Source organism: Hypanus sabinus, chromosome 7 (genome assembly GCF_030144855.1).
Source record: "Hypanus sabinus isolate sHypSab1 chromosome 7, sHypSab1.hap1, whole genome shotgun sequence".
Classification (NCBI taxonomy): domain Eukaryota; kingdom Metazoa; phylum Chordata; class Chondrichthyes; order Myliobatiformes; family Dasyatidae; genus Hypanus; species Hypanus sabinus.
The window spans coordinates 164,938,649-164,966,599 of NC_082712.1; the positions used below are offsets into that span (position 1 = coordinate 164,938,649).

A 27,951-nucleotide genomic window follows, 5' to 3' on the forward strand; every position below is an offset into this window, starting at 1 on the left:
GTCCGGACTGACATCAACTTACTGCTCTCTACTGTGCCTATTGTCTTGTTTATTAACTATTGTAATGCTTGCACTGTTTTGTGCACTTTATGCAGTCCTGGGTAGGTCTTTTTGTGTTGTTTTATGTAGTTCAGTGTAGTTTTTGTACTGTGTCATGTAACACCATGGTCCTGAAAAACGATGTCTTGTTTTTACTGTGTACTGTGCCAGCAGGTATGGTCAAAATGACAACAAAAAGTGACTTGAACTTGAACTTATTGCTAAGTGAATGAAATGTGAAAGTAGAGAGATGATGTCTTGTAGTATTATTGTTATTTAAGGATGGTTCTGAATAAGTTGTAAGCAGATCAGAGAGTGTTTCCAAGATTAATACCTGAAAAGGACATGGTGACTTGTGAGAACATTATAGACCAGGTTTCCACTGGTGGTCAGAAAGTGAAAGACAACTTGACTGAAATAGAAAATGAGCTTTAAAATCTTGACAATGTACTCTAGGAAAGGAGCTTCATCTTGTAGGAAAGTCTAGAAAGAGGGCTGAAATGCTTAAAAATAAAAGCTTATTCATTTAAGACGATGAGGCAAAATACTCTGAGTTGTCAATTCTCAGAAGATTTCTACAACTCTTTGAGGAAGAGTACATACATGGGCAGAAGTAGATGCATTCTTGATAACCATAAGGTGAAGAGTTACTGCAGTAGATGAGAATGTAGAGATCAGTTTGCAAGCATCAATGAATGATCTCATTAGCAGACTCTGAGGAGCTGAGTAGTCTGCTTGTACTCTGAACTTCAATGTTCATATATTCAATTAATTAATAAAATCTGGACAGAACACAAGGCATAATTCACCTGCTTTTCTCTGAAATGACATCACTGCAATTCTGGCATCCAAATGAACAAATAGATGGCCTTCAGTACAGCATCTCATCCAAATAAAGCCATAATTGACATTGAAGGATTTCAATCATACTCTGCTGAAATGTTAGTTTAGTCTCTGTGCCAATATGTGAAACGAGAACTTCCTGACTCATATGAATGTGGTAATCAATGGAGTCCAGCTGACACTGATGGAAACATTGCTTATGCCCAGTATGGTTTAAGTCTAACAGCTTTACTGCACTAATATATGCGCTTTATTGTTGTAATATCACCACAACTCTGTAGCCTGTTTTCAGTTCTATACTTATTTCACAACATTAGCAGGTTATCTGGTGTACCCCCATCACCTAAAGCATGTACCACTGTAACAAGTTTTTCCCCATCTGCAATTTAGCAATTCCTTTAGTTTTATAGCAAATTACACATTAATAAAGCAGCTGTGATTTTCATATTTGAATTTAGGTTACTAACATTTTCTGTGGAGTTAAGGCGAGAAAGAAAGCAAAAAGCAAGTCAGCTAAAATATGCAAGAATGAAAATTGTGAAAGCACAATTAAAAGCTTAAAATCTTACTGAGGAACAACTTCTAATATAAGATAATTAAGTATCATTACCTTTTTCTTATCTTCCTCTGAAGCTCTGATGTATCCAGGGTCTGCTGTCCAGGTTTTATAGAAATAATAGATACAACCTGTTATGCTGAGAGCAAATGGAATCTGAAATACTGAATCCGGAAAATGTAAGTTCTTGGTTAAGGAAATTTCAAAATACATTTTACATGCCATATAAAATCAGAAAACAATGACTGTAAAACCCTCCACTGGGGAAGATGACATATGGTAAACTGAGGATTTCATTTACTTGGGATTTTTAAAATTGATAAAAGGACATTTCAAACCCCACACAACATGCAAATACATACCAGAGAGAGCAGATAGAAAATTATCGAGATAATATAAATCAAATTCTTCTAACAGAAACATGACTGTGGAAAATAGTTAAGAAAGTAAAATCCCTTTGGAATAAAACTAAATTTAGTTTAAGTGTAATTCAGAGTCAAATCCATGATAGCATTACAAACAAGTATATTTAATACAAACCAAATATTTAAGGGTAGTGATCAGTTATTATTGTTCCTTACCTATATCAACATGTCCAAAATTAAACCAGTAGTGGGGTGGATCTTCAAGGTGAAAGCTGACAGTTCTCTGACCCAGCAAGTCCATGTAGGGTAGCACATGGCTATTTATTTATTGAGATACAGTGCAGAATAGGCCCTTCTGGCCATTCGAGCCACTTTGCCCAGCAATCCCCCCGATTTAATCCAAGCCTAATCATGAGACAATTTACACTGACAAATTAACCTAATAACTGGCATGTTTTTAGACTGTGGGAGGAAACTGGAGCATCCTGAAGAAACTCACGCAGTCACGGGGAGAAAAACTTACAAACAGTGGTGCGAGTTGAACCCAGGTCACCAGTATTGTAAAGCATGGGGTAACCACTGTGCTACTGTGCCACCCTGATAAATTCCAATTAATTACAGAACAGAACCCAAGATCCTGTCTGACCGTCAGTCATCTTATTAGATTAATCCTACTTCTGGTCAAGCAAAACCTTATTTTAAGGTTGTGAAATGCACTGTATGGGAATACTAAGGTAAGTTTGTTAATAGAGACATGAGAGATTGCAGATGTAGGAAATCATAAAGAATATTATTTCCATACCCAGATTAATAAAAGGATATCAGGCAAGAACCGGATGAACCACGTGATGATCATCCAAAAAAGTGATGCTGACAAAAATGCTAAAGGAATGTAGCCAAAAGTCTGCACACTCAAAAATCTCCTATGGAAGTAAAAGAATAACAAACAGTGAGTTACTGAACAGCAACTTCCCTCAATTTTTATTCCATTAGTCTTTTACTCTGTCCTTAAGAAGGTATCAAGACTTATGTTACAGCCCAGCGTGCCCAGCCTCAGCAGGTCTTTATAGCTATGCCTAAAGAGACTTTAGGAAAATTAGCTTATTTTCCTTTCCTAACTTGAGGATATGTATTACTACTCTTGCAGAAAAAAACTGCATAGTTAACATAGATTTAGGTTTCCACTCTGTGTGGTTCATCTGAATTGCCAAAGCAGTAAAGGTTTTGCACATGCACTCATTATTTTAGTTTGAAAAGACTTTCAAGAAAGACTTTTCTTTCTTATTAACTTTGGAAAGAAAAGCTATAGTCGACCATTTAGCCCTTCAAGTCTGCTCTACTATTCATCAAGATTATGGCTGATCATGCATTATTTCCACATCCCTTTTAATATCAAGAAATCTATATGTTTTGAATCAACCTTCAACAGGGTAACTACAGCCCTCCAGGGCATGTAATTCCAAAGAATCACCATTCTTTGTGAGAAAAAAATTCTCATTTCAGTTCTAAACAATTTATTTCTTATTCTGACACTCCAGCCCATGGAAACATCCTCCCTTACCCTGTGAAACCACAGAGTTCCAAACTCCAGAGAATACAGGCTGAGCCTACTGTGTATGGAAAAACGTCCAACCCTAGATGTAGGTAGATATTTATTGGATCATATGAAAGTCTAGAAAATGTTCTATAATCTGCATTGATATTCTACTGCTCTTTATTCTACTGTCAGTAGCTACAGTGAAAATATTCTGAAAGAAAATTCTGAAGGTTGCCCGATTCTGTAATCAAAATCGGGATCAGGTTTAATATCACTGGCATATGTCATGAAATTTGTTGTTATGCACCAGTAATACACAATAAAACTTTAAATTTATACACACACACACACACACACACATATATATGTTAAAGTGAAGTAGTGCAAAAAGAGAGGGAAAAAAAGTAGTGAGGTAGTGCTCATGGTTCAATGCCCAATCTGAAATTTGATGGAAATAGTGAAGTAAACACTGCCCTCTCCTGGTTACATGAGAGAAATGAGTAACAAATTGTTCAAAGAGAACCCTTTTTAAGCCCTATAAGGCTGAGATTTATATTTATTATCACTGACATGTCATAAAGCCTGTTGTTAAGCGATAGCAGTACAGCACAAGACTTTAAACATTACAATTAGTTAAAATAAAAAAATATATAATAAATTAAATAACTAGTGCAAAAGAGGAATAGATTTTAGGAAAAGATTTATTGACCTTTCAAAAATCTGATGGTAGAGGGAAAACTTTGAATATGGGTCTTCAGGCTACTGTACCTCCTGTGTGACGGTAGGAATGAAAGGAGAGCATGTCCCAGACGTTGAGGGTCCTTAATGATGGATGCCATCTTCCTGAAGCACAGCCTTTCCAAAATGTCCTCACTGGTGGGGAGACCTGTGTCCATGATGGAGCTGGCTCAGCCTGACTCTCTGCAGCCTTTTCTGATTCTGTGCATTGGAGCCTTTATACTAGTGATGTAACCTGTCAGAATGTTCTCCACAGCACATCTGTAGAAATGTGTGAATCTTTGGTGAATGTATCAATGTATTAGGCCAAGAACATTCTTGAGATGTTGATGCCCAGGAACCTGAAGCTGCTCACTCTTTCTACTCCTCAATGAGGACTGGCGTGTCGCTTTCCAAAATTCCCCTTCCTGAAGTCCATAATCAATTCCTTGGTCTTGCTCACTTTGAGTGCAACATTCTTATTGCGATACCAAACAGCTGATCTATATCAGTCATGTATGCACCCTTATCACCATCAGAAATTCCACTAACAACAGTGAGTAATTTATAGATGCCGTTTGAACTGCACTTAGCTACATGGTCATGAATGTAGAGACAGTAGAGCAGTGGCTAAGCACACATCCTTGATGTGTGCCTGTGTTGATAGTCTGCGAGGAAGAGATATTATTACTGATCCACACTGACTGTGATCTCTCAATAAGGAAGTCAAGAAACCAGTTGCAGAGGGAGGTACAGAAGCCCAAGCTTTGAAGCTTGCTGATCAGTACTGATGGTGTTGAGTGCTGATCTGTAATCGATAAACAACAGTCTGAGGTATGTCATGCTGTTGTCCAGGTGCTCCAAATCTGAGTGGCAAGCCAGTGAGATTGCATTAGCTCTTGACCTGTTGTGGCAGTAGAAAAAAAGCAGTGGAGCCAGGTCTTTGCTTAAGCATCAGTTAATTCTAGCCATGACCAACCTCTCAAAACAATTCTTCACAGTAAACTCAGTTCTACCAGCCCAGCAAGGCTTTGAGACAACCCACCCTGCTCTTCTTAGGCACCAGTAAGATTGAACAGGTGAGAGCCTCTGAATGCAGCAGTCAAAATTACCAGCTCCCAAAATACAATTTTAGTCATTATTTCTCACTGTATTAGTTATTGGACTTCAGAGATTACTTTCTTTGATCATTCTCAATGTATTATTTTGTTATTTCAAGCTCCGTGCAATTCCAGCTATTAGTAAGACATGACAGTAAGAACATGTCAACTTTTACTGAAATTTCTCAGCTGGACATCTTCCAATTTAGCAAGCGTAAATGAAGAACGGTAATTTTATGTTGCTAAGTCCCTAGAGAGCCCTGAAAAAAATGAGTACCCTAACCACAAGATTCGCTCTTCAATATATAAACTGAGAATATTAGGTTGATTAAAATTGTTTTGTGAAAGATTACTTTTTAATTTTTAGATTCCATGATTAATTTTTCAAGCTGCCCAATATAAAAATCTTGTTGCAATAAGTTTACAGATCATTTACCTCATACGAATTCAAGTAAATGTGCTTTTCAAAGTTGAATGACCAGCACTATATTCCATTAAAAAAAAGACAGTTAACTAACATGTGCAAACAAAGGTGCATACCTTATTATAAGCTGTATTATGAGCCAAGTGGAGACAAACAATATGCCTTTCAGAAGCCAGGAGTCAGATTCCAAGTCTGCTATGTAGCCTGTCATCCATATTACTCCCACTGACATCAAAAACAACAGGAGAAGCTGCCGATCAAAAGACAGAATCATTATTTTTAGTTTATATTTCTTACTCCAATATTTGATTAGACCAGGAACATGAAAGTGTGAAAGGCAAAGGGAAAGGAAGGGATTCTCTTAAGGATTGAAGAGAATTTTCTTGAGCAGTAAACTTCCTACTCAGAGGAAGATGTAGCACTGGATCTAATTCTGACAAACTGATTTAGGGGAAGTAGGAAGGATTGGGAAACAATGATTTTTCTTTTATTTATTCACAGGATTTTGAGCATCAAGGACCAGACTTATTATCTATCTTTAACTACCCTTTAACTCAATAACCCATAGGTAATTTCATTTAGAGAAATTAAAAGTCAACCACGTTGATGAATCTAGAGTCACATATAGACTCAGTGGCCACGTTATTAGGTACCTCTCGTACTTAATATAGTGGCCACCGAATGTATGTCCACAGTCTTCTCCTGTTGTAGCCATCCACTTCAAAGTTCAATATGTTGTGCATTCAGAGATACACTTCTATACACCACGGTTGTAATGAATGGTTATTTGAGTTACTGAAACCTTCCTGTCAGCTTGATTCTCCTTTGACCATTTTCACCCACAGAACTGCCACTCACTGAATGTTTACTTTTTTTTGTACCAGTCTCTGCAACTTCTAGAGGCTATTGTGTGTGAAAATAGCAAGAGATCAGCGGTTTCTAAGAAACTCAAGCCACCATGTCTGGCACTAAAAATCATTCCAAAGTCAGTCATTTAGATCATACTTCTGCTCCATTCCGATGTTTGGTTTGTGGTCTGAACAGTAACTCAACCAGTTGACCATGTCTGCATGCTTATGATATATTGAATTGCTGCCAAATTATTGGCTGATTAGATGCTTGCATTAATGAGCAGCTATAACTAATAAAGGGGCGACAATGCGTCTTGAAAGAATGGTTAAACTCGAAGGGATATTAACAATTACCAAAGATTAAATGGTAAAACATGAAGACAATGAGAGGTCTCCAAAGGAAAACAGCATAGGCAGTTTTGGTTCAAGTCAATTCTCTGAAATGTTAATTTTGTCGGTACTTGATTCACTCAGTGCTTACTGTGAAACAGGAGGTGGCACTTAGCCCGTCAGGTTTATGTCAACTCTTAGAAGAACCGTTGAATAAGCCCAAGTCCCCCTTTCGCTACCCTGCTTCAGGTTTCCAAATCATTCTTTTGCAACTTATCTACACTAAGGGGAATTTGCAGGTCGAAATGGGAGCACTCAGCAGAAACACGAGTAGTCATGGGAGAAATGTGCAAACTCTGCACATACAGCACTTGATGTTAAGATTGAACGTGGATTCCTGGAGTGGAGTCTGCCTACTACACTACAGTATTTCCAGCATATTTTTCTTTATTGCATATTTTAGCCTTGTACAATATTTTGCTTGGACAACGCTGGATAAATTCTAAGAGAAGGATTCTCATCCAAAGGAAGAGAAATATGCATATGAAATTTGAAAATGTTTATGATTAGCAAAAAAAATCATCAAAATTGAAGACCATTGTTATGGGATAATGGACATATGGATACAAAATCCTTGAAGATAAAAGAGGTCTGTTAAAGATATACAGGATCTATCACTTTGAAAATAATAGCAGAGACAAAGGTGGTGCAATGCTAAACCTTAATTAAATATTGATCAGTGGATGCTCTGTAGACAATTTTGGCCAGCTTGTTTTAGGAAAGCATCAGGGCCCTGAAGTTGGTGAAAAGATCAACAGAAATGGAATCGGTGATTTTAAAAAACTTGTGACATGCAAAAAGTGGACAAAAAAAAAGAATTGGGGTGAGATTTAATAAGGTGTTCAAAATAATCTTTCTGAAAGATTAGATAAGAAACTGTTTCCAGTGAAAAAGAATAATAGAAAATACCAAATCAACCTATTCAGACTGAAGAGGTCTAGAATTCAGCAGCACAGAAACTAAATTTGGGACCAAGATGAGATTTCCTTTTCTGCAACTCCCTGTGAAACTCTGCAGTTTCTTGGGGTCACGTGCAGAGCAATTGCTATATCTAGCTGTTATACATTCATATACTTTCTATAAGGCGTCAATAAAAATTGGTCAAGGTGGAGGGGTTCATGCCAAATTCTTTTGCCTACTCAGGAAAGTAGAGGCATTGGTAAGTTGTTTTGCTGTGGCTTCTGAAGCTGCTGACTCCTGGGAACTTGAAAGCTCTACACCGCAATACAACTGATGTACACTGCTCCTTCCTGACATCAATGACCAGTTATTTTGCCATTAAGGGAAAGATTGTTGTCAACTCACCATGTTACTAGGCTACCTCCTTCCTGTATCATGACTCATTGTTATTTGAGATACAGCCCACTACAGTGGTATCATTTGCAAACTTGTAGATGGAGTTACAGCAGAATCTTACCATGCTTTCTGGCCATTTCCTACTTGTATAGGAAGAACAAAAGCTTAGAAAAGCAATTAAAAGATAGCAGCTGGATCTCCAGTTTGTAGTACATCCAAAACAATACATCACTGTCATCAATTAGACCATAAAACAAATATATTCACAATCTATTACGATCTTACACCTTTAGGTTTAGCTACACTGCACTATTTTCAATAGCTTTTATACTTAATTGTGCAATATTATTGTTTTACCATATTCTAGCTCAATTTGGTATTATTATATGATCTGTATAAACAGAAGCCAAAACAAGCTTTTCACTATACTTTGGTACATGAGACAATAATAAACCAATTCCAATTCAATAAAAATATTCAAATGTAAGTATTCTCAGTAACTTACCTTGTATTTTTCAAAACACTTAAAAAGCTTCAGCACAAAAGGGCTTCTACTTCTAAAAGCATTTGTGTCAATCAAACTATGGATTATCCAAGGATTTCTGTTTTGCTGAGCCAGCTCCAGAGGAGTTTCACCCTGGGAACAATTTAGTACATTTTAGTTCACCAGCAAGTGAACAGTTTAAAAAAAATTAAACTGTTAAAAAATTGAAACATTAAACTCAGAAATACAACATGCAGTAACACATACTTGCAGACTGGAAAGTTAGACTATTGTAATGTAAAATTACCAAAGTTGCAGTCAGTGCAGTGGTACCGGTCTAAATGAAAACCACCCTCCCTTCAGTTCCACAGTGGACACTTGATGATAAAACTTTTAAACTGCAAGTAAACTGCAATACATGATGTGGAACAATACCTCCCTGCTCTCTCACCTAAACAACTGGGCATGGATATTTCACAGGAGAGTTAGCCCCAGCATTCTGATCCAATACTTAGCTCTCATTTATTATTACTATAAAAGATGATGCATCATTATTGTAAACATGTAAACCCCAAGTAATCTGCCAGTATCTCATACATCACAATAACAGCTAGACTTCATAAATATTTACATTTACTATGACATACTGTGCGAAGTCTGGAAAAGGAATGGAAAATTTTATTTGCTTCTCTAATAAGCAATACACCCCAGACCAAAGTCCCTTTTCCCTTCCCAGTCATTATAGTCATTATAAGAGGCCTTTTACATTTAGGAAGGAGGGTTTTGCAATCTCTGGAATAAAAACAACTATCTTGTTGGGCTACAGTGGTGTGATAGTTATGTTATCGAACTGTGCTTCAAATTCAGAAAAGCTGAAAATTCAACACAGACAGGAGACCAGAAGTGGGAAATTAGAGGCCCATTAGCCTAATAACTGTTATTGGGTAAATGCAGAAATCCATTGGGGTGATAGAGAACATAATGAAACATAAGGCAATCAAGCAGAATTAATTTGGTTTTATTTCAAGGAAATAGTGTTTGATAAATTTGCTTAAATTTGTATTTTGAGGATATAAAGATGGACATGGTGTTGAGTTCTGTTCATTTGGACTACGTAATTATATAGTATGCATGCACACTCTCCCTATTGTGCGGGTGAGCACGGAAGATAGTGCTTGTTGTTTGGGTGTTAACAGTGGTAGCAGAGGATGGTTCTCAATTATAGGATCCCACTGGCATTTGACAAGAGCAAACCTTACAAAAGCTGGTAAAATGAAACTGCAATTTGGACTCGTGTCACGGAACTGGAAAAAATAAAGCAAGCCTTGGCTGTTGCATTGTCACTTTCAGGAAGAGAGAGAAAGACCACAAAGAGAATTTGGTAGAAGACTTGAACAAAGATGACAGTATGAATACACTAATAAATACATTTGACTGTTTTTTTTTGAAGGAAGAAAGGATTGAATTTATGAGCCATTTTCAGACTTTGACAAAATTTACAGAGACAATTCTAAAAATATGGGTGATTACATTATTGATTTTGAACAAAAGTACAGTCTCAAGTGTGAATGTACGGTCTCAAAATGGAATTTCTGGATGCTGTATTGGCTTTTAAGCTGTTGGATATCGTGTATCTAGACGTAAAGGACAGACAACTAGTTCTCCATCCACAGAACTTACATTTGCATTTATGAAATCAACGGTGAAAAGGATTTTTGAAGAAAAGGTTGTGAAGACAACAGCCGGAATTAGTTTGAGTCAGGAAGCAGCATAATTCACCGAGCAGAAACAAGTGTAGATCCCATAGGGATCAGACAATGGTACCATTACTGGCACAAATCCAATAAACAAGTACAGTAAGAAATCGAAATGTACAGTATAGAAACATAGAAAACCTACAGCACAATACAGGCCTTTCGGCCCACAAAGTTGTGCCAAACATGTCCCTACCTTGGAAATTACTAGGCTTACCTATAGCCCTCTATTTTACTAAGCTCCATGTAGCTATCTAAAAGTCTCTTAAAAGACCCTATCGTATCTGCCTTAAAAGACCCTATTGTATGTCAAAATATTTACCACCAGGCAAGAAATTTAGCAGATAATTAACAGCTGTAAGACATGCCAAAGGTTTGGAAAGCCCAAGCCCTAGTCTGTGGTTGGTCTGCCACTAACAATGAAACAGTAACCATAGACTGGAGCAAGGAGTATGGTATCTCCACATCATTGATGAGTTCTGTGCTAGTAGCATTGCAAATACAAAGAGAGCCTCAGAGATAGTAAAAAAAAACTTCATCCATTCCTAGGCAACACGAGTGAATCTGCAGATGATGGAAATAAATAAAAACACAAAATGCTGGCAGAACTCAGCAGGCCAGACAGCATCTATGGGAGGAGGTAGTGACGACATTTCGGGCCGAAACCCTTCATCAGGAGAATGAATCCCCTGATCCATTCCTTCATTCATTCCCAGATAAGTGTGCATGGCCCACCTTGGAAAGTATTCAGTGATAATGGTGGTGAATTTAATAATGATGAATTCAGAGATAGGGCAGAGAACTTTAACAATGAAACAAAGACAACAGTGGCATATCATCCCTGGAGTAATGGGCTTCCAGAGTGACACAATTTGCCAACGACAATTTGTACACAGATTGGCCTTTTCTCAAACAATAATGAGGTGGCCTACAGGAAGAAGACATCTCTCTGACAGAGTGGTGTCAAGAAAACAACCCCTCCCTCAATGTCACAAAACAAAGGAGCTGGTTGTGGATTACAGGAGGAATGGAGACAGGCTAATGCCAATTCACATCAATGGATCTGGGGTTGAGAGGGTAAACAGCTTCAAGTTTCTCAGCATCCACATCACTGAGGACCTCATGTGGTCTGTACATACCAGCTTTGTGGTGAAAAAGGCACAATGGTGCCTCTTTCACCTCAGACGGTTGAGGAAGTTTGGTATGTGCCCCCAAATCCTAAGAAACTTTCTACAGGGGTACAATTGAGAGCATCCTGACTGGTTGCATCACTGCCTGGTATGGAAATGAACCTCCCTTAATCACAGGACTCTGCAGAGAGTGGTGCGGACAGCCCAGTACATCTGTAGTTGTGAACTCCTCATGATTCAGGACATTTACGAGGACAGGTGTATAAAAAGGGCCTGTAGGATCATTGGGGACCCAAACCATCCCAACCACAATCTATTCCAGCTGCTACCATCCGGGAAATGGTACCGCAGCATAAAAGCCAGGACCAACAGGCTCCAGGACAGCTTCTTCCACCAGGCCATCAGACTGATGAACTCACACTGATTTGAGTGTACTCTATATTACATTGACTGTTCTATTTATTATAAATTATTATAAATTACTATGACTGCATATTGCACATTTAGATGGAGTCGTAACGTAAAGATTTTCACTCCTCATATATGTGAGGGATGGAAGAAATAAAGTCAATTTAATTTAATTCAATTCAATCAAATGCCTACTGAAATAATGCTGAATGTAAAGAAAAGCAATGGCTGTGATTGGAGCACACCCCTGGACTAAGCACTTATAGTGAAGAATACCATGCACAATATATATGGCTATAGCTATTGGTGTTTGGCCAGGATCCAAACCTTCCCTCTGTACTGATTGATAGTTCACCTGCTCTAGAGAGCACTATGAGGAGAGAATGGGTTGGGAAACATATTTCGGCACTGCACGCAGCAAGGAAGGCTTTCACTGAATCAGGGTGTCCATAGAGAATCTGAAGAGCACTGAGGGCACAGGTCTGTCCTACAAATGACAAAAATGACATAGGGGACTGTACAGAATGGAGAGGTCCAGGAGTTGTCATTGGTCAGGATGGAGTTGTGGTATCTGTGAGACATGGAGGTACGGATGAAAGAGTACATCATTTCAGACTACGGAAATCACAAACTGAAGACCAACAGAACTCCATGGAGAATGACACATAAAATGAAAAGCACCTACCTGGCACACAGCCACATCACACAGACAGGGATGAGGAGAGTGCAGCTAAAGACCCAACAAAGTTGCTCAACGGTGACATAGACAGTGTAACAGAGTGCATTTGGGAACTTCTTTGTTGCTGGGGGGTGGTCATCACTTTACTGTTGCTTATGCGTGGGAGGAGGGAGCTCGGGGCTGCTTTAGGGTTCTAACATTTAACTGTCATTCATTATTTGGGGCGCTCCTCAGTTTTCGTGGATGTTTGCAAAGAAAAAGAATTTTAGGATGTATATTGTATACGTTCTCTGAAATTAAATGTACCTATTGATCTATTGCACAGTCTACAAATAACTTGTATCACAGACAACCACTATTTGGTTGATGCCATCAAATCACCAAGTCAGAGAAGAGGCTTCATCTAGAGATAAGCAGCATCAAAGAACTTCTTCGAGCACAGAAAGTTCATCAAATGGTATGGTCAACTACAAAGGAACAACTGGCAGACTGGCTCACCAAGAAGACAGCTCCAGCTCTTATGCTCTTAAAGGCACTTAGTACTTTAAGAATTGTATTAACTTCAAGGGTTAGAACTAATTCTCATATCTAATGGACATGTGAATTGTTAGGACATTCGAATGGTCTTTAATTTTTTTCAAATTTCATTTTTTAAATATATACATAAGAAGAATGAGATTGTTGAGTTCTGTTAACTTGGACTATGTAAGTATTTAGTATGCATACACACTCTCCGTTATGCGAGTACACACAGGAGAAGGGGGGAATTGTGGGATATGAAGGTGGTGGCCCTCAGGTATTGAATGAAGATGTTGAAAGTAAGTTGTTTGAAACAAAAACGTGTCCTTTTTTAGCACATGGGAAAACAATCAGACAAGCATGTTTAGATTTTCAGAAGACATAAAAGCACACGGATCTAGGGGAAATACACATGGACTGGAAAATAGCAAATTTAAAAAAATTAGAATTAAAGAGTCATTTTTGGATTATCAGGTTTCTTCCCCTGAAACATCAAATTTCTGAATGGTCCTTGAACACCACCTAGTTATTTGTCTTTTGCACTATTTATCTCGGTAATTTATAATGCAGGTGGAGGGATGGAGATACATCTCTCCCAAAAGAGGTCTAAGTCGCTCCTTCCCTCTGCTACCCTGCAGGTCACCCCCTCAGCAAGATGTAACACCTGCTTAGCCCCCCACCTCCTGATCAGGTCACGTGAAGCCATGGGAGCAGGTGGTGGATTGTCATATGTGCAGCTGGAGCATATCACAAGTCCTGATTATGCGACCACTGACGCTGGCTGACAATCTCTGAAGTGTATTGATACTGGGTGGAGTCACCCTTCTTGTAAAGTCACTGTCCAGAAGGCAGCAATGGAAAACCACTTCTGCAGAAAATTTGCCATGGTCATGGCATGATGGTATGATGTCGTATGATCACCAACGTCATATGACATGACACATGATGAGGATGATGAATAGTAAGTTTTTTTTGTCTTCCTCTGTACTGCCACTGCAAAATAACATATCTCATTATATATGTAAGTGATAATAAGCCTCACTCTGATCAGTGCTGGGGCCAGAACAACTTATAATTCATATTAATCACTTAGATGAATGGACTAACTGTAGCACTGCCAAATTTGCAAATAATGGAAAATTAACAAATTGGAAGAATAAAAGAGAACAAAAAGGGATTTGGGTGAAGCAATTGGGCGTGAAGTTAGTACATGGAATGAAGTGTGGGAAAATTAGGTTATTCACAAAAAGCCTGTTTTGATAATTGCCTCCAGTATTTTGTTTTTATTTCAGATTCAAAGATGAATTGAAGTGGAGGTGGTAAGGATGTTTCTCCAGAATAGGCAGATCTAGAACTAAGAGCGACAGTCTCAGAATAAAATACATCTAATTAAGGAAGAAATTAGGAAGAATTTCATGTCTCAGAGATTAGTGAATCTTCACAATTCTCTACTTCAGAGGCAGAATCATTGAATATATTCAAGGGAAAGACTGCAAGACATTTAAACTACAAAAAAAGACAATGGGTAGTGGGAAGAGAGTGGTCAAATTGTGTTGAATACCAGATTTGATCAGCCATGATCTTACTGAATGGCAGAGCAACGTTTATTGACGTACCTTTGATTCTACTTCTTATGTTCTAATATGAAAACATTTTTGCCTGGCACTGATGCACTGAAACTGCTTTCTGAGCTATCTTAATACTGCTCCAAGGATAGTCCTGATGACTTACTTTTGAAGGGTCTTCAAAGCACACCATTACATCACAGAATTGTTCAGGTAGATATCAGCTAATTCAGCCAATTCTGCTACACACAGCTGAATGTACTTGATAAAGTGATTATGGATTCACATTCCATACATTGCTTAATTTCACCCATACTGATACTACTATCACCACAACTATATAGCCAGTTGTGGAGTTATTTCATCAAAATAGAACTCAACTGAATCTGAAAACAATTCAAATCTCCTGACAAAAATTATACAGAACAGAGATATGCACTTACCATTGCATTTTTAACTTCAACATTTGCACCAGCAGCTAGCAGTACATTTAGTGCTGCCACATTTCCTGATAGTACTGCCCAGTGCAGAGGTGTGTTCTTCTGCAATTTATCAACAGCATTTATCGAAGCATTTAATTTTATGAGGAATCTTGTAGGCTCAGGCCTAAATGAATGAGAAAGAAACAAAAGGAAAGTGAAATGCTGGTTAAATATGTACCATCACATTTATATAAAGCCTTGCATAAACATTTTGCACTTACCCTATTATTCGGGAAGCTGCAAGCATTAATGGTGTTTGTCCATTCATATCAGCAGCATCTATATTCTTAAACAATGGAAAACATCATGTTTAATTAAAACATGAAATATTTTATTTTATGGAGATCAAGAAATAGTTCATCTGTTTACTTGACTGAGTCCCGCCCTAGCCTATATATGTTAAAAATGAGTCATTTTACAGAAAAGTAGAGGAAGACTATGCTGTCCACAATGAAATAAAAGTTTCGCAGTGAAATTCTGAACCCCTTTACCAATTCACCAGGAAGTGATGAATGGATAGTAACCTAGCAGAAAAAAATTCAGAGAAAAACCATCTCATTACAGTACTTTCAGTTCTCATGTCTTATACTTTCATACCTCAGAATAGATGCCTAAGTTGACAGTGGGTGGGACCAGTCCATATTTTGCAATTGCGTAATAGGTAACCTATTATATTGAAGTAGGGCATAATCAAGACAAAGTAAGAAAAAACTGAACATACCTGACCTTTTGCTACAAGGTAAGCAATGATTGGCATTTGCTGGAATTGAACTGCAAGATGAAGACAAGTGAATCCTTCCCTATCGACTAACAAGGGATCTGCTCCATACTTAATCAGCAGCACCACCATAGACAAGTGGCCTTGTCTGAAATTAAAAAAAGGCTTTTGTATTGTTTATAAAATTCCATTAGATTATCTTACCTACCACATCAACTTTGGCATTTCTACCTATAACTTGCAGAGTTAGCAAACAGATCAATTCTTTGTTAAATGGAGATTACATTTCATCCCATTATTACATACCCTCTGACACATTTCATAATTCTGTCATTTTAACTGGAATATGAATGCAACTTCTTGCTTCAGTTCAAGCTGCAACAAAAACAACAGGTCCTTGGTTTTTCTTCCTGCCTAAAGTTTCACTTCACTCTCACCATCTTAAACTGAACCACGCATTCAATCAGAATCAGGTTTATTATCACTAGCTTTACATGACATTAAATTTATTGTTTTGTAGCATTATAGTGCAAATATGCAAAAGCAGATTTATTATCAAAGTATATATGTAAGATATAGGCATACAATTGGGCCACTTGGCCCATTAAGTCTACTCAGCCATGTCATCATGGCTGATCCAATATTCCTCTCAGCCCGGTCTCTTGCCTTCGACCTGTATCCCTTCATGCCCTGACCAATCAAGAGTCTATCAGCCTTAAATATACATAAAGACTTGGCCTCCACAGCTGCCTGTGGCAAAGAATTCCACAGATTTACCTTTCTGGCTAGAGAAATTCTTCATCTCTGTTCTAAAAGAATGCCCCTCTATTCTAAGGCTGTGTCCTCTAGTCTTCAACTCTCCCACCATAGGAAACATCCTTTCCACATCCACCCTATCAAGGCCTTTCACCATTCAATAGGTATCAATGAGGTCACCCCTCATTTTTCTGTATTCTAGCGAATACAGGCCCAGGCCCATCAGATGCTCTTCATATGACGAGCTATTCAATCTTGGAATCATTTTCATAAAATTCCTTTGAACTCTCTGAAGCTTCAGCACATCCTTTCTAAGATAAGGAGCCCAAAACTGCTCACAATACTTCAAGTGAGGCCTCACCAGTGCTTTAAAAAGTCTCATAATTACATTCTTGTTTTTATTTTCTAGTAGTCTTGAAATGAATGCTAACATCTCATTCACCTTCCTCACCAGATTCAACCTGCAATTTAACCTTTAGGGAATCCTGCACAAGGACTCCCAAGTTCCTTTCTGTATTTTCTCTCCATTTAGAAAACAGTCAACCCTTTCATTTCTTCTACCAAAGTGCATGACCATATACTTCCCAAAACTGCATTCAATCGGCTACTTCTTTGCTCATTCTTCTAATCTGTCTTAAGTCCTTCTCAAGCCTATGTCCTCTAAACGACCTGTCCCTCCACCCACCTTTATTTCATTTGAAAACTTTGCAACAAAGCCATCAATTCCATCATCCAAATCACTGACAGAGAACGTTAAAAGTATCAGTCCCAACACAGAAAATAATAATAATAATAATAAATAAACAACAAATATCGAGAACATGAGATGAAGAGTTTTTGAAAGTGAACTATAGGTTGTGGGAACATTTCAGTGACTGGCCAATTGAAGTTGAGTGAAGTTATCTCCTTTGGTTTAAGAACCTGGCAGTTGAGGGGTAATATCTGTTTCTGAACCTGGTGGTGTGAGTCATGAGGCTCCTGTACCTTCTTCCTGATGGCAGCATTGAGAAAAGTGCACGTCATGGGTGACGAGTGCCCCTGATTGATGGATGCTGCTTTCCTGCAACAGCATTTGGTGTAGATATGCTCAGTAATGGGGAGGGCTTTACTGGTGATGCACTGTTCCATATGTTCTACTTATTGTAGGATTTTCTATTCAAGGGCATTGGTGTTTCCTTACCAGGCTGTAATGCAATATCAACCGAGTCTGCATCCCTTATGACTTTCGGTATTTAGTTCCAGTTTTGGAGCATCCTTCAAAAGTTGTTTCTGAATCATATACTCACCTTTGATTCAGTTTTTTTTTTGTCAAAGCTTGGTTTGCTTATTTATCTCATGGGTTAATGATGTCAAAAGTGATTCTGGTTTATAACATTCATTTGTTGGAGTACTGCACACAAAAGAGATAGGCAAATCCTTCCATTGTTCATTAATGAAGCGGACAAAGATATATCTCGAAATTACATTAAAACACTGCTTGGGGATTCCAAAACCAATCCTGCAAAGCTTACTAGGTAGTGAACACTTCAAATTTACAGCAGTAAGATTTACAATCAAATATAATTTTCTATTTAAATTATTTAATAAAATTAAATTTAATTGGTAATAACCATTTTGAAATGAAAAAGAAATGCAATCCAGTCATTTATTATTTGTAACTCAGTGGAGATATGTAAACAAACCATATTTAATTAACAAAATGAATCACCTCTCCAGTTCTCGCATAACTACCATGAGAGTGGAAATATATTTAATGCATATAATTAATTTCGACAACCCATTTAATCAAAGTAATGTTGATTAGGCTGAGAAATTATTTTGAATATAAGCCGTTCAAATTTAAGAGATTTTCAGCAAGAGTTTACTAATGAAAGATTGGTATTTGTATCAACAAATAGTTACGGCAGAGGAAGAGGCTAGTTGCCCCACCAGGTCCACAGTGGCTTTCACAAAACAACTCGCTCAATACAGCAATTTTATTTTTCTTCTTTTCTTTTTCTTTTTCAATCTTTTTATTGAGTTTCATATAAATATAAAAAAAAATAACATAATAATGTATAGGTTATGAATACAATAGACTTGAGATTACATTGATAATAGGATAATAATATCCTATTAAACATCAACAAAAAAAAGTACATTAATCAATCGAGTCTATATAATTATATATGAAAAAAAACAAAAATAATCATCAAAAGAAAAAGAAAAAAAAAATTATAAATGTGTGAAAGAAAATATATATATGAAACAAACACTAAACTAAAACTAACATGGGCAATAATAACAGTTTATAAGTATATGATAGTGTCAAAGAACTCCGGAACTCCATACCTGAACAAGAATAAACAGAGAGAAGGTCTGGGAAAGGCCAAATTAATTCATATGAAAATGTCGAATGAACGGTCCCCAAGTTTCTTCAAATTTAATTGACGAGTCAAAAATAGTGCTTCTAATTTTTTCCAAACTCAGATAAGAAATAGTTTGAAAAAGCCACTGAGACGTGGTAGGAGGATTTACTTCTTTCCAATTTTGTAATATAGACCTTCTGGCCATTAATGTTACAAAAGCAATCATTCGTCTGATTGAAGGAGAAAACTGATTACCATCCTCATTTGGTATACCAAAAATTGCAGTAATAAAGTGAGGTTGTAAATCGATGTTCCAAATTGAGGAAATGGTAACGAATATGTCCTTCCAATAGTTATGTAAAGTGGGACATCAAAACATGTGGGTCAGTGAAGCCACTTCTGAATGACATCTGTCACATTGAGGGTTAATATGAGAATAAAATCGAGCAAGTTTATCTTTAGACATATAAGCTCTATGTACAATTTTAAATTGTATTAAAGCATGTTTAGCACATATAAAAGAAGAATTAACCATTTGTAAAATTTTTTCCCATTTATCTGTTGGTATATTGTACCGAAGTTCTTTTTCCCATTGTTGTTTAATTCTATCAGACATCTCTGGTTGTATCTTCATAATCATGTTGTAAATAAAAGCAACTAATCCCTTCTGACAAGGATTTAAGGTAAAAATCAAATCTGAGAAATCCGTTGAAGTTGAGTTGGGAAAAGATGGTAAAACTTTATGTAAAAAATTTCTGATTTGTAAATATCTGAAGAAATTAGATTTAGGTAATTTAAATTTATTGGAAAGTTGGTCAAAAGACATCAAAGTACCTTCAAAAAAAAGGTCACGAAAACATTTTATACCTTTCCTTTTCCATATGCTAAAGGCTTGATCTGTCAAGGAAGGTTTAAAGAAAAAATTAAATAAAATAGGGCTATCAAGAACAAAGTTTTTCAAAGTAAAAAATTTCCCAAATTCGTAATGTGTGTTTAATAACAGGATTAGATATCTGTTTATTGAATTTAACTAAATCAGCAGGAAGAGAAGAACCAAGAACAGAGAATAAAGAATATCCCTTTACCTCATTGCATTCCAAATTTACCCACTGCGGACATAATAATGAGTCCAAATCTAATTTCCAATACGTTAGGTTACGGATATTATTCGCCCAATAATAAAATCTAAAGTTAGGTAAAGCTAAACCACCATCTTTTTTAGATTTTTGTAATTGCCTTTTACTTAACCTGGCGTTTTTATTTTGCCACACAAATGAGGAAATTTTTGAATCAATGTTGTCAAAAAAGGATTTAGGAATAAAAATTGGTAAGGCTTGAAATAAATATAAAAATTTCGGTAAAATCATCATTTTAATAGCATTAATCCGACCAACTAATGATAGGAATAAGGGAGACCATCTTGTAGTAAGGTGTTGTATTTGAAGAAGCATAGGTAAAAAATTCAGTCTAAATAAATCTTTATATTTCTTGGTAATTTTTATACCTAAATAGATAAAATTATCAGTAACAACTTTAAATGGAATCCTGTCATTCAATAAAGTTTGCGCGTTTAAAGGGAATAATTCACTCTTATCTAAGTTTAATTTATAACCAGAAAAACTACCAAATTGAGCCAACAAGGATAAAATAGTGGGAATAGATCTATCAAGATCAGAAATATATAACAGCAAATCATCAGCATAAAGTGATAATTTATATGATTTCTCATTACGGGTAATACCAAAAATATTAGGAGATTCACGAATAGCAATGGCTAAAGGTTCTAATGCAATATTAAATAATAAAGGACTTAAAGGACAACCTTGTCTCGTACCACGAGATAATTGAAAAAAGGAGGATCTATAATTATTTGTAAGAACAGAAGCAACAGGTTTATAGTATATTAGTTTAATCCATGATATAAAATTAGGACTAAAATTAAAATTTCTCAATGCATTAAATAAATATGTCCATTCAACTCTATCAAAGGCTTTTTCAGCATCTAATGAGATAACACATTCTGGGACTGTGGGTGATGAAGTATGAATTATATTAATCAATTTTCTAACATTAAAAAAAGAATACCGATTCTTAATGAAACCAGTTTGATCTTCTGAAATAATCTGTGGTAGTATCTTTTCTAATCTAGTGGCTAAAATTTTCGTAAGAATCTTAGAATCTACATTTAATAATGATATAAGGCGATAAGATGTACATAAAGTAGGATCTTTATCTTTTTTAAGAATTAGAGAAATAGTAGCTTCATAAAAAGATTGAGGTAATCTCTTCTTAGCAAATGCATCGTTAAAGATTTCACATAACCAAGGGGAAAGCAAAGAAGAAAAAGTTTTGAAAAATTCTACAATATAACCATCAGGGCCAGGAGCTTTCCCTGAATTCATTGATGAGACAGCCTCACCTATTTCAGCCATAGAGATAGGAGCATCAGACAAGCTACGATCTTCACCAATCAGTTTAGGAATATTCAAATTGTTAAAAAAATTATCCATCATGGACTGGTCACCATCAAATTCTGATTGATATAAAGATTTATAAAAATCTTGAAAAGTATTATTGATTTCTTTATGATCAGTAGTTAAATTACCGTCTGGTTTACGAATTTTAATAATTTGTCGCTTGGTCGAAATAGCTTTTAATTGATTAGCAAACAGTTTACCAGTTTGATCACTGTGAATATAGAATTGAGCCCTGGTCCTAATTAATTGATTTTCAATTGAAGAAGATAATAATAAGCTATATTCCATTTGAAGCTCAACTCTCTTCTTATAAAGTTCTATGGTAGAAGTCACGGAATAAATCTTATCAATTTCCTTAATTTTATCCATTAATAAAGCAATATCTAAATATCTTTGTTTCCTTTTACCAGCGGAATATGAAATAATTTGTCCACGGATAAAAGCCTTGAAAGAGTCCCAAAGTATTCCTCTGTCAATTTCTTCAGTATAGTTTGTTGAGAAAAACAAATCAATTTGCTGTTTTATATAGGTGACAAATTCTGGGTCTTGAAGCAGAGTAGCATTAAGTCTCCAAGATCTAACATTATTGGAAAAGTCCGGAATCTTAATAGATAACTTCAAAGGTTCATGATCCGAAATAGTAATAGAATCATATTTACAATCAATAACATCCGTTAATAACCGATGATCAATAAGAAAGTAATCAATTCTAGAATAACTATGATATACATGTGAAAAAAATGAAAATTCTTTATCTTTAGGGTTCAAAAACCGCCATATTTCTGTAATTTCCGAATCAACCATAAAAGAATTAATAAGTAAGGCTGATCTATTCGGAAGAGTTCGAATAGGTTTAGATCTATCCATCAAAGGATTCAAACAACAATTAAAATCTCCACCCATTAACAACATATATTCATTCAGATTAGGAAGGGAAGTAAATAAACGTTTAAAAAATTCAGGGCAGTCAAAATTTGGAGCATAAATATTAACTAGAACCACTTTCCGTTTGAAAAGTGAACCAGTTATCAACAAAAATCTGCCCTGTGGATCAGAAATAATTTCGTGATGTGTAAACAAAATTGAGGGGTCTATAAAAATAGACACACCCCTAATTTTAGCGGTTACAATTCGAATGAAATTGTTGATCCTTCCAGAACCTAAAAAAACGTTGATTATCCTCCCTCCTAATATGGGTCTCCTGTGCAAAAATAATATTAGCGTTCAATCTATGGAATACCTTAAATATTTTTTTACGTTTAATCGGATGATTTAAACCATTAGTATTCCAAGAGATAAAATTAATAGATTTATCCATCATGCCAATATTAGGTGTGTATATCATAATAGGTTAAAAAGACACATAACCCATAATTCAGGAAAAAGGAAAATAGATTCAGGAGCAACCGGAGAACATGACACCTCAACAATATTAGTAATTTAAAGTCGGCCCATAAACTAAAAGCAGAAAAAAACGCAAAAGCGTGAAAAAAGATCCCCACCCCCTCCCCCCACCCTTCGAAGAAAAGCCAAGCGGCAAGCACATAATCTAACACTAACCTTACCCCCATTTCAAGATGGCAGCTCCATAAAAAGATTTTTAAAAAACTATGTAACACCCAGATTTAAATATAGGGTTGCAAAAAGAAAATATATATCAATCAGAATGAAAAAAACTAATATAATAAAACAAACAATCTTTAACAAAAAAGAATAAACATTAAAAAATTTAAGAGTGTAATATACCTTTAAAAAAATTTCAAATATAAATGCAAGAAAGATGACGTTTCAAAAGCAAAGACTTATGGGAAGAAGAAACAACATTTTGAAAAAGCCATCTTACAAAATATAGCTGTAAATTCAACAATCTATTAAAAAAGTTTAATAATAAAGAAAAAAAATACCAAAATAGGATTAAAAGAGATTCAATAAACACTACAATATATATTAAAAAAAACTAAAAAATTTCAAAGCATTCGTCCCATTTCTAAGTACAGGCAAACAAATAAATGTTTATAAAAAGCAGAGTCTTATGGGAAGAAGAAACGACATCTTGAAAAAAAATAAATCATTATTACAAGATATAGATGTATATATCTGAAACAGAAAAAATAAAAAAAATATTGTAAAAGTTAAGAAAGCATCCGTAAAACAGTGATAATAGTAAAAAATAAGAACCAGACCCGTAGAACGGGATAGAAAATTATAACCCAACTTCGTAGGTTACTTAAAATGAGATGGCACCCGCTCTCCGAGAAATCTTCAACATGACACATAGTTCAAGTTGCACTAGAAGATCTATATTCTTCAACAAATTTCTTCGCTTCTTCCGGGGTTTTGAAAAATTGCTGACTGTTGTCGTTCAACGTAATTCTGAGCTTCGCTGGATACACTAAAGCTTGTTTAAGTCCAATCGAGTAAATCTCTGCCATCACTGGTTTAAAAGCGATTCTTGATCTCATTACATCGTATGAATAATCTTCAACAATTCGAAATGAATTGGTGTTATAAGAAATCATACCTTTTTTACGAGCTAATCGAATTAAAAGCTCTTTCTCCCGAGGATAATGAAGGCGAACAATCACCGCTCGTGGTTTATCAGACAGAATCGAAAATCTCATAACTCTGTGAGCACGATCGATAACAGGTTTAGATTGCAAACCTTCAGCACTGAAAGTTTCCCATAGTAATTTAGAGAAAAATTCAGTTAAATCACCGGACTCAACTTTTTCGGGAAACCCGATGATACGCAAATTCTGTCTGCGAGATCGATTTTCGAGATCAGTAATTTTAAACTTATACTGATCCATAGTTTTAGCATTCGACTCTACCTTCTTCTCCAGCGCTTCAATTGTACGTACTTTTTCACAAATGGATTTTTCAAGAGTCGCGATCTTATCTTCATGCCGCTGAATGTCCGATGCCTGCGATTGAAGATTTTTCTTCACCACATATTTATCCAATTGTGGTTTGCAAACTGAAACAGAGTCTGTCTCCACTATATGCTAAATGATTATTTGAATTTGCAATTCAAATCATACAATGGTTGCACAGCAAAAGACAACATGCAACCTTTCAGGAATCTATCAGTTTGCTACCCAAGCAGCTTACCAGCAACTGCCTATCCCCAGGCACAGCACATACTTATTTGAAATTTGAATATATTTTGTTATGCAAGGGCCTGGGCCCAGTGCAATTTGCCTATCGCCACAATAAGTCAAAGGGAGATGCAATGTCAATGGCTCTTCACACAGCCTTAGACCACCTGCTCAATACAAACACCTATGTCAGGATCCACACAAAATGCTGGTGGAACACAACATGTCCTGACGAAGGGTCTCGGCTCAAAACGTCAACAGTGCTTCTCCCTAAAGATGCTGCCTGGCCTGCTGCGTTCCACCAGCATTTTGTGTGTGTTGCTTGAATTTCCAGCATCTGCAGATTTCCTCGTGTTTGCCGATCTATCTCAGGATGCTGTTCATCGATTATAGCTTAGCATTTAACACCATCATTCCCTCAATCCTGATTAATAAGTTACAGAACCAGGGGCTCTGTTCCTCCCTCTGCAATTAGATCCTTGACTTCCTAACCAGAAGACTACAACTGTACAGATTGGTAACAATATCTCCTCCTCTCTGACGATCAACACTGGTGCACCTCAGGGGTGTGTGCTTAGTTCACTGCTCTACTCTCTCCATACCCATGACTGTTTGGCGAGGCATAGCTCAAATACCATCTATAGATTTGTTGATGATACAACCATTACTGGTAGAATCCCAGATGGAGATGAGAGGACGTACAGGAATGAGATATACCAACTAGTGGAGTGGTGTTGCAGCAACAACCTTGCACTCATAAGATGAAAGACAAAGGAACACATACCAATCCTTATAGAGGGATCAGAAGTGGAGAGAGTGAGCAGTTTCAAGTTCCTGGGTGTCAAGATCTCTGAGGACTTAATTTGGTCCCAATATATTGATGCAGCTATAAAGGTGGCAAGACAGTGACTGTACTTCATTAGTTTAAAGAAATTTGGTACTGTATGCCAACAAAAACACTCAACAACTTCTACAGATGTACTGTGGAGAGCATTCTGACATGTTGCATCACTGTCTGGTATGTGGAGGCTACTGCATAGGACCAAAAGAAGCTACAGAAGGCTGTAAATTTAGTCAGCAACAACTTAGGTACTAGCCTACAAATACCCAGGACATCTTCAAGGAGTGGTGTCTCAGAAAGGCAGCATCCATTATTAAGGACCCCCAGCACCCAGGGCATGCCCTTTTCTCACTGTTACCATCAGGTAGGAGGTACAGAAGCCTGAAGGCATACACTCAGCGATTCAGAAACAGCTTCTGCTTTCCGATTCCTAAATGGACCTTGAATCCATGAACACTACCTCACTTTTGTTTTAAATTCTAAGTGAGAATGGGCAAACTTTACACAGACTGCACTGGAGGTCAGGATTATAACTTGTTTAGCTGTAACGACACTTTATTAGGTACACCTGCTCATTAATGCAAATATCAAATCAGCCAATCATGTGGCAGCAACTCAATCCATAAAAGCATGCAAACATGGTTGAGAGGCCAAGTTGCTGTTCATAAGAATAGGGAAGAAATGTTATCTCAGTAAGCACAACCGTGGAATGATTGTTGGTTTAAGCATCTCGGAAACTGCTGACCTAGGATTTTCACACACAACAGTCTCTAGAGCAGGGTTTTCCAGCTTCATTATGCCACAGACCAATACCATTAAGCAAGGGATCTGCGGACCCTGGATCAGGAACCCCTGCCCTCGAGTTTACAGAGAATAGTGCAAGAAAACAAAAAATATACAGTGAGCAGCAGCTCTGTAGGCAAAAATGTCTTGTTAATGAGAAAGGTCAGAAGAGAATGGCCAGACTGGTTCAAATTGACAAGAAACTCAAATAACCACACGTTACCACAGTGGTGTGCTGGAAAGCATCTCTGAATGCACAACAGCGAACTTTGAAATGGATGGGCTACAGCAGAAGACAACACCTGGTTCCACTCCTTTGCCTAATAAATGGCCACTGAGTTTGTGCTTCTATTAGCAAAAGCCAAAACTGCGTATGCTCATACATTTGGAGGATTCCTTAGATTTACAGTGGTTTTCATTCAAAATGGTGAGGTGAGAGATCAAAAGGTTACAAAAAATAATGCATGCAATCGTCCATTCTAAGTACTTGGAACGTATGGCAATCTTACAATATATACTTCTAAAATTGACAAAAGGTAGAACATAGAAAAGCAGAGCAGAGGAACAGGCTCTTTCGCCCACAAAGTTGTGCCAAACTAATTACAAAGATATTAAAATATTTCTGGAATGGTACCTGGTTGCCCAATGAAGAGCTGTTGAATTTAAATCTCCACCCAGCTGATCCACAATCGCACCTTTTGAAATGTAGTACCTGTAGACAGAATTTGTTGAATTTAATACAGTATGAAAAGTATAAATTTATAAATTTAAATAGAATGCAAGGAGGATAATACCATCCCCAGAACAGATCTTACTTCACAAGCTCTGTTCGGTTATTGATAGCTGCCCAGTGAAGTAAGGTCACATTTTCTTTGTCAGGCTGTCGGACATCGTAACCAGCTTCAATCAGTTCTTTACATCGGTCGATTATTCCATATCTGTAAGTGTAAAATGCACTTAAACAACAGAGATAAACATGAACTTCATCCAAAGTGATGAAAAAAAAATGCTTTGTGGTCTCTGCTGCAAGGTTAGAATACAGGTAACTCTGCTATAACGTGTTTGTATTAAGTGAATTGCATATGACACATTTGATGAATTTCGGAACACTATATTACATGGACCGAATTGGTTGTACCACAATTTAGATTGGGAACTGAAGAACCATTTAAAAATTACTTTGGAAGCTGACAAGCAGAAAAAGGCTATCTTGGAAGATAAAGTCTTGGGGGAGGGGAGGGGGGGGAGGTTAGGGCTTACTGTTTATATGTTACCTTATTGCAGTAATTTGACAATGTTGTTTCTTTAGAACACAGGCTGCTAGTTTCACCATGGGTGGCCACAGGAAATTGACTGTCACTTCTATTGATACTTGTGCATTGGTACTTTATTAATGTAACATACAGCCTTTAATATTTTCAGTTTGCAGAAACAAAATTATAGTGATTAAAAATCTTGACTTTTGAATATCCTACATGATAAATAACCTTGTTATTGTGAGTCTGAAACTGACTTGCCCCTAACTCTCTGTTCCCATTGACAACATTGTTTTTATAGGGCAATAAGCAATCTGCTTGAGGAATTCAGCAGGTTGAGCAGCTTCTGTGGCAAGAAAAGAATTGTTGACAGTTTGGGTTGAAACTCTGCATCAGCTCTGATTCAACAATTCCTGCTCGATGCTGCTGGACTTGCTAGAGTTCCTCGAGCAGATTGTTTGTTGCACAGGATTCCAGCATCTGCAATCACTTGTGTGTCCTCCTTCCTGTTTGTATAATTACATTTTCCACAAAC

At 36.7% G+C, this 27,951-nt stretch overlaps 1 protein-coding gene across 1 annotated transcript in view; it reads right to left on the reverse strand.

Moving 5' to 3' along the window:
• The window catches only part of zdhhc13 (zinc finger DHHC-type palmitoyltransferase 13), a 49,916-nt gene that overhangs the window by 13,539 nt on the left and 8,426 nt on the right, over positions 1-27,951 (reverse strand). The window contains exons 3-11 of the mRNA XM_059976040.1: positions 26,976-27,098; positions 26,795-26,872; positions 15,861-16,005; positions 15,361-15,425; positions 15,101-15,263; positions 8,624-8,755; positions 5,698-5,831; positions 2,624-2,726; positions 1,493-1,615 (exon numbers count right to left, since the gene is read on the reverse strand). Coding sequence (XP_059832023.1) covers positions 1,493-1,615; positions 2,624-2,726; positions 5,698-5,831; positions 8,624-8,755; positions 15,101-15,263; positions 15,361-15,425; positions 15,861-16,005; positions 26,795-26,872; positions 26,976-27,098 — 1,066 coding nt within the window. The remainder of the gene's footprint in view (positions 1-1,492; positions 1,616-2,623; positions 2,727-5,697; positions 5,832-8,623; positions 8,756-15,100; positions 15,264-15,360; positions 15,426-15,860; positions 16,006-26,794; positions 26,873-26,975; positions 27,099-27,951) is intronic.